The sequence below is a fragment of the Dermochelys coriacea genome, chromosome 16 (assembly GCF_009764565.3).
Source record: "Dermochelys coriacea isolate rDerCor1 chromosome 16, rDerCor1.pri.v4, whole genome shotgun sequence".
Taxonomy (NCBI): Eukaryota; Metazoa; Chordata; order Testudines; family Dermochelyidae; genus Dermochelys; species Dermochelys coriacea.
In genome coordinates this window covers 14,138,495-14,155,124 of record NC_050083.1, presented here as the reverse complement: position 1 = coordinate 14,155,124, position 16,630 = coordinate 14,138,495, and the positions used below count along the sequence as shown (strand labels likewise).

The following is a 16,630-nucleotide window of genomic DNA, read 5'->3' as shown; positions in this document are numbered from 1 at the left end:
CATGTATGCTTTATGTTAGTATATATGTAGTGTTGTAGTAGCCATGTCAGTCCCAGGATATTACAGAGACAAGGTGGGAAAGATAATATGTTTTTATAGTACCTACTTCTGTTGGTGAGAGAGAGAGAAGCTTTCAAGCTTACCCAGGGCTCTTCTTCAGGTCTGGGAAACTCATTCAGGGCGGGTCTATACTTAAAATGCTGAGGGGTGCAGCTGCAGCGCTTCAGTGAAGATGCTACTACGCTGATGGGAGAGCTTCTCCCATCAGCAAGTTACCCCCTTTCCTGGAACTGGATTAATTAGGTTGACAGGAGAAGCCCTCACGTTGACATAGCGCTGTCTACACTGGGATGGGGATGGGGAGTGTTAGGTCGTTATAACTGTGTAGCTCAGGGATGTGGATTTTTCACACTCCATAGCACCATAGTTATACCGATGTAAATCTGAAGTGAAGACTTGACCTCAGAGTGTGTCAGCGGAACACAAGCTGGAGCAAATTATTTAGCATAAGTAGTTAACACATATTTCAAGGGACCATTCAAGGTGAAGTAGCCCATTAATACCCTTCCAGTCATAGGTAGGAAAGGGGAGGGAAGTAGCTGGGGCGGGGGCATTGTTAGTGGGTTAAGATCATTGTACGAGTCCATAAATCCAGTATCTCTATTTAGTCCATGATTTTTTAGTGTCTAGCAAAGTTATGAATTTAAGCTGCAGGCTCATCTTTTGAAAGTGTTGTGCAGGTTTCCTTTGAAGAGGAGGACTGATAGGTCAGCTGTAGAGTGATCGCTTTGTGAAAAGCGTTCACCTACAGATGATGGGGTGTTTTTGTCTTTTATCATTTTCCTGTGATAGTTCATTCGAGAGTGTAGTAATTGTCTGGTTTCAGCCATGTAGTTGTTGATGAGGCATTTGGTGCACCGGCATGTGTATCTTGAAAGATGTGTTGTTCATTGCAACAGTGAAGATATGTCTGCAGATTTTCATCTGTTGTTCTGGCAGGGTCTGGCGCTGCTTTGAGTTGGTGTGTCCTGGTCTGTGGGGAACTTGCATCAGATGATGAGTTCGGGGGGTTGTTTAAAAGCTGGAAGTGGTGGTTCAGGAAAGATTTCTTTCAGCATGGGTTGTAGTTGTTTGATGGTACCCCATAGAGGCTCCAGTGTGGGCTGGGAGGTGACGAGTAGGTTGTGTGGTCGAGTTGGTCTAGAAAGAAACTGTGTCCGCTAGGGATGTGTGGTTATGTTGGTATAGACAGAGAAACAGTCTAGAGAAAATAGAAGCACAGAGACAACAGGCCACTCCACTGCACATGTCTGACTGTATTGCGTGCCAGTCATGCCACTAACTGCATCCTGCCTGTAATCTGACTCTCCATGTTTAAAATAAATAGCTTGGTTTGGTCAGGGTTCGAGCATTCACACTCAGAAGGGAATGCCATATTCCTTATTTATCAACTGCTTAAATAAGCACATTGCTGTGACTTAGCTGCATACATTTGTGTGAGTAATTAGAAGTGCTGATGTTCAACATGGTTTCCTGAATTATTTGTCATTTTCACATGTGCTGTATGTGCAAAAGATAGAATAGCTAATTAATGGGAACATCAGTTTTGGTTAAAAACATTCTCACTATATATATATATATATATATATATATATATCTTAGAACATGTTCCCTGAAACTTCATGAATGGAAAACTGGTCTTAAAATCTATTTTTTTCTTAAACTCAAAATCCAGAAGATTGAACAAGAAATATACTTTGTTTTAGAGAGAGACTACAAAATAATGTTAAAGAAAAAAATTTGCAGAAGTCAGGATAATGCAGTGCATGGAAAACAGGAATGTGGGTCAAGAGACCTGTATTCTGTTCTGGGCTCTGCCACAGACTTCCTGTGTGCCATTGGGCAAATCACTTCATCGCTCAGTGCTTCAGTTTCCCCATCTGTAAAATGGGGATGATGACACTTTACAGAGGTAGTGAAGTGCGTTGAGATTTGTGGATGAAAAGTTCTATGTATTATCATTCACTCTGCTAGTGTATCTTATGCTTGTCACTACATGCAGTGTTGTTGTAGCTGTGTTGGTCCCAAAATATTAACAAGACAAGGTGGGTGAGGTAATATTTTATTGGACCAACTTCTGTTGGTTAGAGAGAAACAAACTTTCAAGCTTACAGAGAGCTCTTCTTCAGATCTGGGAAACTACAGTTATGTCTACGCTAGAGACCTTACAATGGCACAGCTGTACTGTTGCAGCTGCGCGGCTGTAAGATCTCTCGTGAAGCCACTCTCCCATCAACATAATTAAACCACCTTCAATGAGCAGAGGTAGCTTTGTCAGCAGGAGAAGCTCTACTTCTGACATAGTTCTGTTCACACTACCACTAATGCTGGTGAAACTTGTGTCGCTCCAGGAGGTGCTTTTTCACACTCCCGGGCAACCTAAGTTTTGCCAACATAAGTGATAGTGTAGACATGGCCTAATTCGGTGTCACTGCTAAACACAAGGTTTGAACAGATTGTTTAGATCATAGCCCCCATAGCAGCTATGTAGGTGAAACCAGACAATCACTATGCTCTCAAATGAACTCTCACAGGAAAACGATAGAAAAAATACCTTATCACTTGTGAGTGAACACTTCACAAAGCTATCATGCGATATCTGACCTATCAATCCTCATCCTTAAATTAAACCTGCAGAATACTTTCAAAAGACGAGCCTGGGAGCTTAAATTCGTAATTTTCCTAGACATTAAAAATCCTAGACACTGGATTTATGGTGTATTACAACAATCTGTAACCCACTAACAATGCCCCCTCCCATCTGCTTCCACCTCCCCTTTTCTTCCTATGACTGGAGGAGTGTTAGCCGGCCATTTCACCTTGAATGTCCCTTGAAATATGAGAAGCCTCCCTGTCCAATTAGCACTGTCACTAACCACCAGAAGTTAACATAACTGTGTTGCTCAGGGGAGTGGATTTTCCACACCTCTGAGTGACATAGTTACAGTGACATAAGTTTGTAATATAGACCAGGGCCAAGTTCATTTCCTAGATCTGAAGAAGAACTCTGTGTAAGCTTGAAAGCTTGTCTCTCTCACCAACAGAAGTTGGCCCAATAAAAGATAGTACCTCACCCACCTTTCAAAGTAGCAGCCGTGTTAGTCTGTATTCGCAAAAAGAAAAGGAGTACTTGTGGCACCTTAGAGACTAACAAATTTATTTGAGCATAAGCTTTTGTGAGCTACAGCTCACTTCATCGGATGCATTCGGTGGAAAATACAGTGGGGAGATTTATATACACACACAGATAACATGAAACAATGGATTTTATCATACACACTGTAAGGAGAATGACAGGTTTCAGAGTAGCAGCCGTGTGAGTCTGTATTCGCAAAAAGAAAAGGAGTACTTGTGGCACCTTAGAGACTAACAAATTTATTAGAGCATAAGCTTTCGTGAGCTACAAATGCATCCGATGAAGTGAGCTGTAGCTCACGAAAGCTTATGCTCTAATAAATTTGTTAGTCTCTAAGGTGCCACAAGTACTCCTTTTCTTTTTGTAAGGAGAATGATCACTTAAGATGAGCCATCACCAACGGGCTGGGGGGGAAGAGGAAAACCTTTCATGGTGACAAGCAAGGTGGGCCATTTCCAGCAGTTGGCAAGAACGTCTAAGGAACAGTGGGGTTGGGGGGAGAAATAACGTGGGGAAATAGTTTTACTTTGTGTAATGACCCATCCACTCCCAGTCTCTATTTAAGCCTAAGTTAATTGTATCCAGTTTGCAAATTAATTCCAATTCAGCAGTCTCTCGCTGGAGTCTGTCTTTGAAGCTTTTTTGTTGAAGAATAGCCACCCTCAGGTCTGTAATCGAGTGACCAGAGAGATTGAAGTGTTCTCCGACTGGTTTTTGAATGTTATAATTCTTGACATCTGATTTGTGTCCATTTATTTTTTTTATGTAGAGACTGTCCAGTTTGACCAATGTACATGGCAGAGGGGCATTGCTGGCACATGATGGCATATATCACATTGGTAGATGCGCAGGTGAACGAGCCTCTGATAGCGTGGCTGATGTGATTAGGCCCTATGATGGTGTCCCCTGAATAGATATGTGGGCAGAGTTGGCAACGGGCTTTGTTGCAAGGATAGGTTCCTGGGTTAGTGGTTCTGTTGTATGGTGTGGGTTGCTGGTGAGTATTTGCTTCAGGCTGGGGGGCTGTCTGTAAGCAAGGACTGGCCTGTCTCCCAAGATCTGTGAGAGTGATGGGTCATCCTTCAGGATACGTTGTAGATCCTTGATGATGCGTTGGAGAGGTTTTAGTTGGGGGCTGAAGGTGATGGCTAGTGGCATTCTGTTATTTTCTTTGTTGGGTCTGTCCTGTAGTAGGTGATTCTGGGTACTCTTCCGGCTCTGTCAATCTGTTTCTTCACTTCAGCAGGTGGGTATTGTAGTTGTAGGAATGCATGATAGAGATCTTGTAGGTGTTTGTCTCTGTCTGAGGGGTTGGAGCAAATGCGGTTGTATTGTAGAGCTTGGCTGTATACAATGGATCGTGTGGTGTGATCTGGATGAAAGCTAGAGGCATGTAGGTAGGAATAGCGGTCAATAGGTTTCCGATAGGGTGGTGTTTATGTGACCATCGCTTATTAGCACCGTAGTGTCCAGGAAGTGGATCTCTTGTGTGGACTGGTCCAGGCTGAGGTTGATGGTGGAATGGAAATTGTTGAAATCATGGTGGAATTCCTCAAGGGTGGCTTTTCCATGGGTCCAGATGATGAAGATGTCATCAATCTAGCGCAAGTAGAGTAGGGACATTAGGGGACGAGAGCTGAGGAAGCGTTGTTCTAAGTCAGCCATAAAAATGTTGGCATACTGTGGGGCCATGCGGGTACCCATTGCAGTGCTGCTGATTTGAAGGTATACATTGTCCCCAAATGTGAAATGGTTATGGGTGAGGACAAAGTCACAAAGTTCAGCCACCAGGTTAGCCGTGACATTATCGGGGATAGTGTTCCTGACGTCTTGTAGTCCATCTTTGTGTGGAATGTTGGTGTAGAGGGCTTCTACATCCATAGTGGCTAGGATGGTGTTTTTAGGAAGATCACCGATGGATTGTAGTTTCCTCAGGAAGTCAGTGGTGTCTCGAAGATAGCTGGGAGTGCTGGTAACATAGGGCCTGAGGAGGGAGTCTACATAGCTAGACAATCCTGCTGTCAGGGTGCCAATGCCTGAGATGATGGGGCGTCCAGGATTTCCAGGTTTATGGATCTTGGGTAGCAGATAGAATACCCCAGGTCCTGGCTCCAGGGGTGTGTTTGTGCGGATTTGTTCTTGTGCTTTTTCAGGGAGTTTCTTGAGCAAATGCTGTAGTTCCTTTTGGTAACCCTCAGTGGGATCAGAGGGTAATGGCTTGTAGAAAGTGGTGTTGGAGAGCTGCCTAGCAGCCTCTTGTTCATAATATGACCTATTCATGATGATGACAGCACCTCCTTTGTGAGTCTTTTTGATTATGATGTCAGAGTTTTTTCTGAGGCTGTGAATGGCATTGTGTTCTGCATGGCTGAGGTTATGGGGCAAGTGATGCTACTTTTCCACAATTTCAGCCCGTGCACGTCGGCGGAAGCACTCTATGTAGAAGTCCACTCTGCTGTTTCAACCTTCAGAAGGAGTCCACCCAGAATCCTTCTTTTTGTAGTGTTGGTAGGAAGGTCTCTGTGGGTTAATATGTTTGTCACCCACCTTGCTTTTCAGTTATCACTATATTCAGGCATACCTCTGATGAGAAAGACATAAATGCTACAAGACAAACTGGTTTTGTTTACAAACTAATTTAGAGAATAGCTGTAAGAAAAATACCAAGATGCAGAATTTGAAATTGAGATGACACAATTGTACAATGAAATACAGAAAATATTCAAACTTTAGCTCTGCAGAATAAGACAAGACCCTTTTTGTCGTCTCATTGCTTCATTTCTATAAAATGATCTTCTTTTAAAATGTAGCAGTATCTGAAGAAACCGCTGTTTGCTCAGATCATGATTGGCTGCTTCTGTCTTGTATAGTTACAACAATTTCTAGAGTTCTGTTTTGTAGAAAACATCAACCTGAAAATAGCATTTACAGATCGTACAAATTTATAACATTTTTGTTGATTCCAGTGATACCAGATGTGGAAAATAAGCAATCTCATGTTCTTTCTTATCTTCTTGTTTCGCTTTGACTGCAGAATTATCTCCAGCCACTAAATTATATTCTGTTAAATGCTAATTCGTGAGTGAGTGAGTCTATCTGTCTGTCCCCTATATGTATTTATGAAACATTAAACAGTAACACTAAGGGCTTTGAGCAGGTATAGTACTCGGGAATCAACTCCCTTCATGCATGGCAGCAAATCTGCAAGTAGAGAAGACAAGGAAACCGATAAACATTTACGAAGGATAGCTACAGGCAGGAAATGCGGTATGAAGAAAGGAAATCAATCTTGTTTGCAGCCTCAGTGTAAGTGAGATAATATTCTCGATATCTTTTTTTGTCAGAGATATATTGCTCAGAAAGAAAATTAAAAGGACTAGAGTTAAATTGCAGTTGTTTCTTAAGTAGAGTTCAGGAGAATAGACCTATGAAATTAAATTAAAAGTTGGAGCAGTTCAAAGTCCATATTGGGGAGAAAACTGTATCTTGCCTCATAAGTAGCCTGAGGAGTTAAAGGGAGCATCAGAAGATGAGTTAGTGTGAATCTGATTCTAGGTAAGGAACTTTAAATCAGTTTGGAGGAGTTTAGGTTTTTTTCCCCCTCGAGCAGGGAGTTTACAGTGACATGTTTTTGTAATGTCATACTGCGGTGAGTGTGTTTTTTCACAGAAGTTAAATGTGGTGGGTAAAGGTCAGAATAGCACAAGTATCATCAGAGTTAATGGGAAAGGATGTGTTCTTCAGAGCTGTAGCATTGCCAGCTTTTCAGCTGCATTGCCTTTTATGGCTTGGCTGCTTCACATTAAAGTGTTCTCTGTAGATGGGACTGTAACAATCTGACTTGGACATTGTTACATAATTAAAAGTTTCAGAGTAGTTAAGTGTTACTGACATTGGGTCTCCCTCTTTTTCCTCTCTACTATTCTAGGTTAAAGAGAAATGATGTCCAGCACTGTTTTGTTTAGCTGCAGATGAGCACCCAGGCCAAAGGAGAGATTTGAGATTATATACTGTGGTATTTAGAATCCTCAGACTGGTCTTTATTTTTTCCCTCACCTGAAGGTTAAAATGAATTTGTGTTAGATACTGTTAGGTGTTTTGTGGGAGTGATGATAATGGTCTTTGGGGTCTTATTTTAAACCCCATATGGGAAATGCCGGCTTGTTTGGTGGCCTCAGAAAGGCACATAGGAAGTGCCATATTGAATGAAGCCAGTGATCCGTATAATCCAATATCGTGTCTCTCAGACAGTGGCCAGGACCAACTGCTTCAGAAGAAGGTGCAGGAAACCCTGAAGTGGCCACTTGTGGATTAATCTGTTTATAGGGGTAGTTTCTTCCTAACCCCGTCAATTAGTAGCTGGCTCTGTTAGTGAAGCATGAGGTTTTATCCTTTCTAATGTAACTGTTTCAGAGTAGCAGCCGTGTTAGTCTGTATTCGCAAAAAGAAAAGCAGTACTTGTGGCACCTTAGAGACTAACAAATTTATTAGAGCACAAGCTTTCGTGAGCTACAGCTCACTTCATCGGATGCATTCCATTACATTTTTTTAATGTAACTGTGTGTGTTGTCATTTTGCATAAAATAGGTATAAGGCCTGACCCTGCACGGTGCTTAATTCCCAGATGGAAATAGTGATGCAATGTAAAGGCATGTCTGTGCCAGTTAGTGGATTATTGTTGGGGTTTTTCTTGGTCAAGAGGCTATTACAGGAGGCAATGTGTGATAGTGGTTGAGCAGGGGACTGCAAGTCAGGATTCTTGTATTCTATTTACAGCTGTGCCACTGAGTCAGTGTGTCTCTGAGCAAGTCACTTAACTTCCAAGTGCTTCACCTTCCTCCTGTGTAAAAAGAGGATATACCCATCTTTGTAAAGTACATTAGAGCCTCTGATGAAGAGCAGTCTGTAAGTGCTGAGAGCTGTTGCTTAAAATTGACTCTAATTAAGGAGAATTTCAAGCAAGCATCTCTTACTAAGACTATAGAATGATACGAAGAATACAACTTTACACTCTACTATTCTGGTAAGGGGATTAATCTGTTTTTAACAAGATATGTTGCTTAATAGGCTGCTTAATAGACATTTCACAGGTCAAATTGTCTATAGCAGCTTAATGTAGACAAGAAAATATATGAAAAATAAGGTTTCTGCAGGAATCCAAAGTAATTGGACACGTCTCAAAACTGAATAGAAGAGAACAGCTGGTCCCACAGACTTAAGCCTGTAACAGGGGGAAAGAAGAACATGCTCATATTGTATGTGAATGAAAATCAGTTAATAAAGGACCAGTATCAATACCAGAATGTGTCAATCAAGGAGCAGGATTCTGTATCATGAAGATGGCTGGGCAAGTGTCACATGGAGAAAAATTTTAATTCAGAGGCAGTGTTCAATTGGTATTTAAAGAGATCTTGTTTAGATGGGAGTAGTGTGGGGATGGTTGAATGGGAAACAATAATTAAGGGTTACAGTGAACAATGTGAGATGGAATTGCTAAAGGGATTAATTATACCTTGTCTATGAAACCGCTTTAATTGTTGCCGATGTAAATCCATGGCCTGCTGAGACATAAAATAGCTATCGTACACCTGTATGGCTTGGTAGAGTCACAGAAGAGGTGCAAGATTTTTTTGTTTTTCTATATCTCCTCTAATGTAATTGTTTGTTGATTCTTTTGTTTATAATATTTTGGCTTTTTTTCCACAGAACTTTCATGATGGCAGAAAGGCACAACAAAACATTGAAACTTCCTGGAAACAGCTTGAAGCAGTAAGTGGAAACATGTTCAGAAGTGATGTTATAGCTATATTGACACTGTCTTCATAGGGATCTTTCTAAACACTATGTTTGAAAAGAGATTATGATATGGTTTGAGGAGAACATCTGAAATCCAAAAGAACATGATTTGAAAACTTGACTCTAAGGGATACTGAAAGATATAAAATAGTGCCCTTTAAATGCCATCCGTATAGTAGAATCCAGACCTCAATAATAGATATGACACAATGAGGGAAGGTGAGAAACTGTCAGGAGGGGACTGTGTAAGGAAAGATTAGTGTTACCCATGGATATTCAGCTTATGCATGTGCATACCTTAGGTGTTCAGTCATATGTGCACACACATAAAATAACAAAGATAGTATGGCTCATTTATTGTGGCCTTCACAGAAGCGAGGGGTTTAAATGCAGAGAGGATAGTGATTTGGCAGATCAGAGCAAGAAGGTGTTCCATGTGTAGGGGGAATATGGAAAGAGGCTGAGAGACTAATGGGACATCAAGACTGGTTTTACCATCAGAGCCAATCTGTCTGAAGATCAGAGCAAATATTTTCTTTCCAATAACTTTTGCAGTTTAGTGTGGAAATGTATGCAGATGTAAATGAGCTGTTCTCAAAAACTCTTGACAGTGATTACAGAAAATGAAGTTAGCGAGTGTTGCTTACTAGGTTGAATTTCAAATCATGTTTCTCTCCGGTATCTGATGGGCTCATTTTTCCTTTTCAGAGTAAAAGGCGGTTTGAACGTGATTGCAAGGAAGCAGATAGAGCACAGCAGTATTTTGAGAAAATGGATGCTGACATCAACGTTACGAAAGCAGATGTTGAAAAGGTAAGCCAGGTGGTAAGGCACTCCATTTGTAAATACATATGTTAGAATGATCGCTCCTTCAGTCCCACTAATAACATGCGTACTCCAGAATTGACCATCTTAACTGAATGCAGTGTTGTTGCAGCACATCAGTCCCAGGTTATTAGAGAAACAAGGTTTGGAAGCTTGTCTTGCTCACCAACAGAAGTTGGTTCAATAAAGATATTACTTCACCCACCATGTCATCTTAACTGTGTGAGTCCATAGCTTGGCCTAAACAAGGGATTCTCTGTAGTGGGGCACCTCCATTTGCCCAAAAAAGTGAGGGCTCCATTCTCAGCAGGTATAAATGGGCATGGCTCCATTAAAGTCAGTGGGGTTAACTCAGTTTATATCAGATTGGGATCTTGCCCCAACTCAAAATCAGTCCTCACTGGCTAGCAGCCCAGGATCTGGGCTCCACTCAGAAACTCATAACTCCCAGCCAGCAGCATAGCTCACCCAGGTTTCAACCTCTAGGACAACTAGATACAGAAAGATTTGGACTTCACTATTATTAAATATTGATCTTGCAGCAGCAAAGCCAAGAATGGCAATACTTTGTGTGTTAATCTTAGCTGCCCATCAAAAGTAATCTAACCCACAGAGGCTGAGTGTTGAGGATTTACCAATGGCAAGTGCATGTGCAAACTCTGCTAGTGCTTGGGACCGAAAGCACGGTACTGTAAGCATCAAAGGGGCAGGGACCAGAATATTTTTCAGGTCACCTAAATGATTTGTTCAAAGGCAAACCAGTATAATTGTTGACTTCCCCTCTTTTAAAAATAGAAATAATCAACAGAATGGCTATTAAAGCACAGTATTAATTAAGAGCCAAATTCTGTGCCTTACTCTGCAAGTGGGCCCATTGAAATCCACAAATAAAGGCCCAATTCTGCTATCCTTTCTACTCACCATCATCAAGGGTGGCAGAATCAGGGTTATAGTAATTTTCCAAGAATGACTGGTGATGACGACAATTCACATGTTGACTGTTGCAGGTAGAACACAACTCCCTGCTTTCCATGCTACTGAATATAACAGACATGTCCTAACATCCCACTGGTTACAATGAAGTGTTAGTGCATGACTGCATCCCAGCAAAGACAGGGTGGTTATTCATGATACACACAGACTTGCAGTATAGCAGAAAAGATTTTCATATTGTAAAGTATCCTTGCAGGTAGGGACAGCTCTAGCAATTTTGCCACCTCAAGCAGTCGCTACCAAATTGCCGCCACGCCAAGAGCGGCGGAGCTGCTGCCCAAAAGCTGCCGCGATGGGAAAAGCGGCGGAGCTGCTGCTGAATTGCCGCTGCGGGACACGGACTGCGGCCCCATTCTAATTGTCGCCCCAAGCACTTGCTTGGAAAGCTGGTGCCTGGAGCCAGCCCTGCTTGCAGGTCTTGCTTGACACTGATTAGCTCCACTTCATCCAGATAGAAGCCTCATAGTATGTATTATTTTGGGGGTTTTTTTCTGGTTTATTAATGCCAGCAAATGCAGGGAATTCTTTCTTCTTTTCTTTTTAGATGCATCAATGATATTAACGCACTAAAGATATTTAATACATGATGTTCTAATGCAGTTATCCATATTTGCTACCTTGCTTGCTTAATGAGAAGCATTGTGACACTATGATATCGGCCACATGCGTGCTCTAAAATGATATCTTTTGTCGTTGTTGTCAGTGTGCTAAGATGGGGCCTGAGCCTTCAACCCTCACCCATATTAGAGACAATGGGATGTCTTATGTGAGCAGGGGTTGTAGGATTGGGCTAATATTTAGGGCCAACCCTGTCTGTAACATCAGGTTTATCATCCCATAGAGTACATTATAATGTATTTAGTCTAAACCCCACATAAAATTTGGAATCCAGTGTGGTATGTCAATGATTAGCAACATGCTGCTGGACCACAGTTGGCATCAAATTATAACATTATCTGTGGCTTTTGCATGTTGGCCCCTATTCAGCAAAGAACTTAAATAGACACTTAACTTTAAATGTGTATCAGTGTTTTGCAATCAGGGCCTGAAATGTGAAGTCGTCCCTTAGCCACGTTCACAATTGTACATGCAGGAGGATGCAGTATGTTTATACATCTAGTTCAGTGATGTTGCTGTAATTTAAGAAAGCAATATGGAGGAAGATGACTTATCTAAATCACTTCTATTCTTGATGGAACTGTATATCTGTTTGGAAGATGCAGAAGTATGAGATTTTTTTTTTTTAGATTGCTAAAATTAGTAAGGGCAATTTTGTCTTGCATGGCACAATTTAGTCCATGTGGGCCAAAAATAACCAGCATTTTGAAGCAAGCCAATATGTATTGATTTAAAATCTAATGCCCTGGCTTCCAGAGGTGGAGGGCACCCACAGAAGTCAGCACCTCTGGAAAATCAGGCCACAAATGATGTATTGTCACTGAACTCTTAGCGGAGAAAAGGTTTATGTCACCTCCTGCATGAAGTTAAAACTGCAGTGTTAGAGGCATGTTTTCTGCTTAGCCCTCAAGCAGTTAAGTCTGTGTGTTTACTGGGGATTTCTTAAAGCTGTTAAATTTCAAGTGAGTATTGATTTATACTGAAAGAGTTACATATACGGGCATGGCTACACTTGCAGATGTAGAGCACTTTCAGTTAAACCAGTCTTCGGAGAGCGCAGTAGGGAAAGCACTGCAGTCTGTCCACACTGACAGCTTCAAGCACACTGGTGTGGCCACATATGCGGCACTTGCAGCGGCATTGGGAGCAGTGCATTATGGGCAGCTATACCAGCATGCAAGTGGCAGCAACGTGCTTTTCAAATGGGGCACGTGGACTGGAGTGTGACAAGGAGTGTGTTGTGTGTATGTGGTGGGAGAGAGAATGGGTTTTTTGGGGGGCTGAGAGCATGTCAGCAACAGCAGACCCCCCTCTTCCCCGCTTCTCTCTTTCACACACAGCATTCCAAACTAATGGCTTACTTTGTCTCGGAGCAGATAAGCAGCCAGCTGTCAGAAATGGAGCTTTCAAAGAGCATATCCACATTCCTGCAGCGATTCAAAAACAATGACGAGTGGCCACTTGACTTAAGGTGATTATGGGACGTTTCCGGAGGCTGATCAGAGCACAGTAATGCAACACCTCATTTACACTAGTGTTGCGGCGCTCCAGTAGGGGCGCAGAAAATGTTATTCCACTTGCCGAGGTGGAGGACCAGCCGTGCTGTAGCCGCGGAGTCAGAGCACTCTATGTACCTTGCCAGTGTGGACAGGTAGTGAGCTAGTGCGCCCGGGACTCCTTTATTGCGCTGTAACTCGCAAATGTAGGCAAGCCCTTACAGTGCAGTTTTTGCACATTGGGAAGTCTGCTTCATGCCAGTCCCAGTTAATTTCATGCTGGGAAGCTGTCATACCCTAATATTTCACTGAAATCAATGGGATGTTAGAACATCCCTGGAACATTCAGCATTATGGAAGTTGGGAGGTAGGTAGATACCATCTGGTCTCCGTATGTTAGGAACAGCACAACAAAATGTACAATAAGCCCAGAAAATTTCCCCAAAGCATTCTGTCATATCAAAGGAGAAAAGGCCCCTGTGATTTTATCATTTGCTATTAATTGTAAATTCATCATGCAAATTTAATCTCTTATCACTTTTCTGGATTTGTCACAGTATTTTTCAGGTGACAGTATATCCTAGCATGTCAAAAATGTAATGCTTCATGCACATTCTGTGCTAGAAGGAGATTATCTCTGCTTTACCTGTTAAAAATAAATCCTAGAATTCATATTCTAGTTATAAAATTAGGAACCCCCCCCCCAAGATTTTATGCAAGACTGAGATCAAGCCCAGACATGACCTTGTTATCTAAGCATGGGATTAGGAAACAGTTACTCCTGAGTTCTAATCCTGGCTCTAACACTGATTTCCTCTCTGTGACCATAACTAATTCACATATCAATGATGCATAAGCTAATGTTACGCAATTTCTGGAAGGCAAACTTTATTTTCCTCCCCTGTAAAACGAAGAGAGAAACTGGGGAGAAAGAAGGGAGAGGTTTGCCACCATATTATCACATTTTGTAAATTAAATTTATAAACTAGAATTTGGCCACAATATTGTCACATTTTGTAAATTAAACTTATTGCAAAATGAAGCAGCGTGCAATAAATAAATGTATTTGAAGGCTATAAATAAATAAATAGAAAGGCAGGATCTATTGCGAGGGATGTCAATGAGTGTCCACTGCTCCCTGCAGAAGGCATCTGTCAAGTCCCCAGTTATGCTATCAGCAGCATGGTAGATGTAGAAGGAAGGGGTTATCAAAACAAATTGAATGTGCAATAATATTGCTAAACAGAGAGGACAGTGTTTTCTAAGTGCATGTGTTAAACTGGATTTATCCATGTCAGGCTGTGAATAATGGCCTTCCTTTACTTCACCCTGCCCATGTGACTGGGTCTGCCCTTACGTAACTCCTAAGTGCAAAATAGGATATTGTTTAACAAAGAACACAATTGGGGGTAGCTTTAGTTAACTTGTGGCAGAGAGAAACAAAACCTGTTCAGTCTCAAGTGATGCAATGAGATAATTTTCTGTCCTTTATTACGGTGTCTCTAATTTTGTTTGCCTCTCATAACTTGGCTACCACAGTTTCACTCCCAAAAACTTTCTGGCCAGAGAAGCAGACAGTCTCACTTCATTTGGTGCCAGTGATGTTCAGTCTGCTGGCTGAAAAGGGTGCTCCCAAGCAACGTGATTAGTTGCCCTCATTTCTGGGGCTTGAGATAAACACCTCTGTTGCGTTAGCCTGTATCTGCTAACATGTTGTTGTTTGTTTTTAAGCTGTGATTCACTGATGCATCCTGTGATTTGAGAACAAGAGGAGGCTATGGAAATCTCTGATCAGCCCCCACCTCTTAATCCTTAGATAATAACCAGCTTTGACAAATGCAGCAGGAAATCCTGCAGTCGGTTGGCTAGTGATCAACATCTAAAAGGACTCTGCAAACCTTATTTGGGAGTGGGGTCAGGTGATGGTGGAACTAGAGCTTGCCTTTTAGATAGGCTCTTCCTAGAGCTGCAATCAGAGCTTGCAGCTGATGTTAGGCCCTCTAATGAACAGCGAGCGTCTCAAGTGGCTGCTTTGCTTCAGTTGTGTTTAAAGTCAGACTTCTCAGGAACTAAAGGAAGGGCAAGAAGCAGGATCAATTGACTGCAAAGTGTAAATGTTACAGACCAGACTCTACCCAATATGCCTTGGATCCCTTGGAGGTAGTGCTGAGATGCACCATTCCAATGTGTTAGCCTTTTTAGTAAGGCATGAAGAGTTTGTACTTTACAACTAAATGATTTTTATTTAACCACTACATCATACAGCTACAAGAGATTCTGTAAGAGCCACAGTCTGGTCTGTCCCCTGGAGTCCAGAACCCCACCTTTCTAAAAGAAGGATCATCTTTGGTCTCTGCAACCACATCCTTATACAACGATAGCTACTCAATGCACCCAAGAGGAGCTCCGGGAAGCATTGTGCCTCAGAGAGGCTCAAGTGGTTGCCAGTACACAGGGGAAGCATCCTCACTGTGCCACTTAAGAGGGGGAAGCATCTGCTGCCCTCTGGTGCAGGGCATCAAGTGGCAGGGTGAGAGCTTTGTTCATTTCCTGTCCCTGTTTTGGTGGCAGTAGCAGGGACCACTCACTGTGATCAGGAGATCTGCAGTTGTGACCAGCTTCTGCACATGCAGACAAAGTGTGGGTTAGGTTCCTTGCACTTACCTCCCCTTCTGCATTCACAATCAGGCTTTAAATTATAAAATTTAGCTGTGTGCAGACATAGTATTTCGGTGTGCACTCACACTTGCAGTTTGGCATAAAGTGTGTCTCTCCTATGAAAGGTTTTGCTAATTCAGCTTTTTGGCTTAGTGAGCTCAGAAACTTAAACTTTGCAGTAAGTCCAATTATAGGGCCCTGGTTTGGAAATCCTCAAAATGGACTAACATGATGCTGTGAACACTGAGAAAAACTTGTAGGTGACACTGTGGGTTGCAGCTGAGTTGTGATGGCAATGGGATGTAGGAGTTTGCTGTAGTTCTCTTTCAAAAACCACCATGCAGTCATTTAATTTTTTGACCATTTGGGGAAATGAGTCGTCACATGAGCAGTCCAGCCAGCGTACATATAAGGAATCGTTCTGTTGTTCCTTTTCTTTAGTGGTATAATCACTAACAAAATGACATCTTTATGGGATGGTGTGGTACCCAGCGGTGCCTTTGCAGATTTTGTACAATAAAAAATATTTGCCTGCTTTTCTTAAGGGTCTGTTTCTATATGTAACATTTTATAGCATTACTTTTTAAAGAGGAAGTGCTTAGGGTCCAGTTGCATGAGGTGCTGAGCACCCTTGCCTCTCATTGACTTGCATGGCAGCTGAGGGCAATTAGCACTTTGCAGAAGGTGCTCAACACCTGGCAGAATAAGGTCCACAGTAGGGTGGCAGAAAAACCACATAGTCGCATCCTAGATAATGATCAATTCATCGTAAGACAATGTTCGCTGTCAGCTTCTAACGGGAGAAATTGGAGTTTGTTTGTGAGCTGTCGGCACCATGTTCCTCAATCCAGAGACTACAGAAATGCTATTCAACAGTTTACATTGTTGCAGGAAAGTTGACTTTTTTATGAGGATTTGAGGTGAAGGGTCAGAGTCTTATAATGGAAACTCAACTTTAACCTTCACTGAGGAGTGGTTCCTGACTCCCCACAATTAGCTCTGAGTTTTTTTAAATAGTGCATCTTCCGTAAATCTTCAGCCCCCATCC

At 42.0% G+C, this 16,630-nt stretch overlaps 1 protein-coding gene across 15 annotated transcripts in view; it reads left to right on the top strand.

Moving 5' to 3' along the window:
• Window positions 1-16,630, top strand: part of FNBP1 (formin binding protein 1) — a 155,647-nt gene that overhangs the window by 88,931 nt on the left and 50,086 nt on the right. For all 15 annotated transcript variants that reach the window (XM_043498750.1, XM_043498749.1, XM_043498744.1 and 12 more), the window contains 2 exons: window positions 8,903-8,965; window positions 9,701-9,805. In XM_043498750.1, coding sequence (XP_043354685.1) covers window positions 8,903-8,965; window positions 9,701-9,805 — 168 coding nt within the window. The remainder of the gene's footprint in view (window positions 1-8,902; window positions 8,966-9,700; window positions 9,806-16,630) is intronic.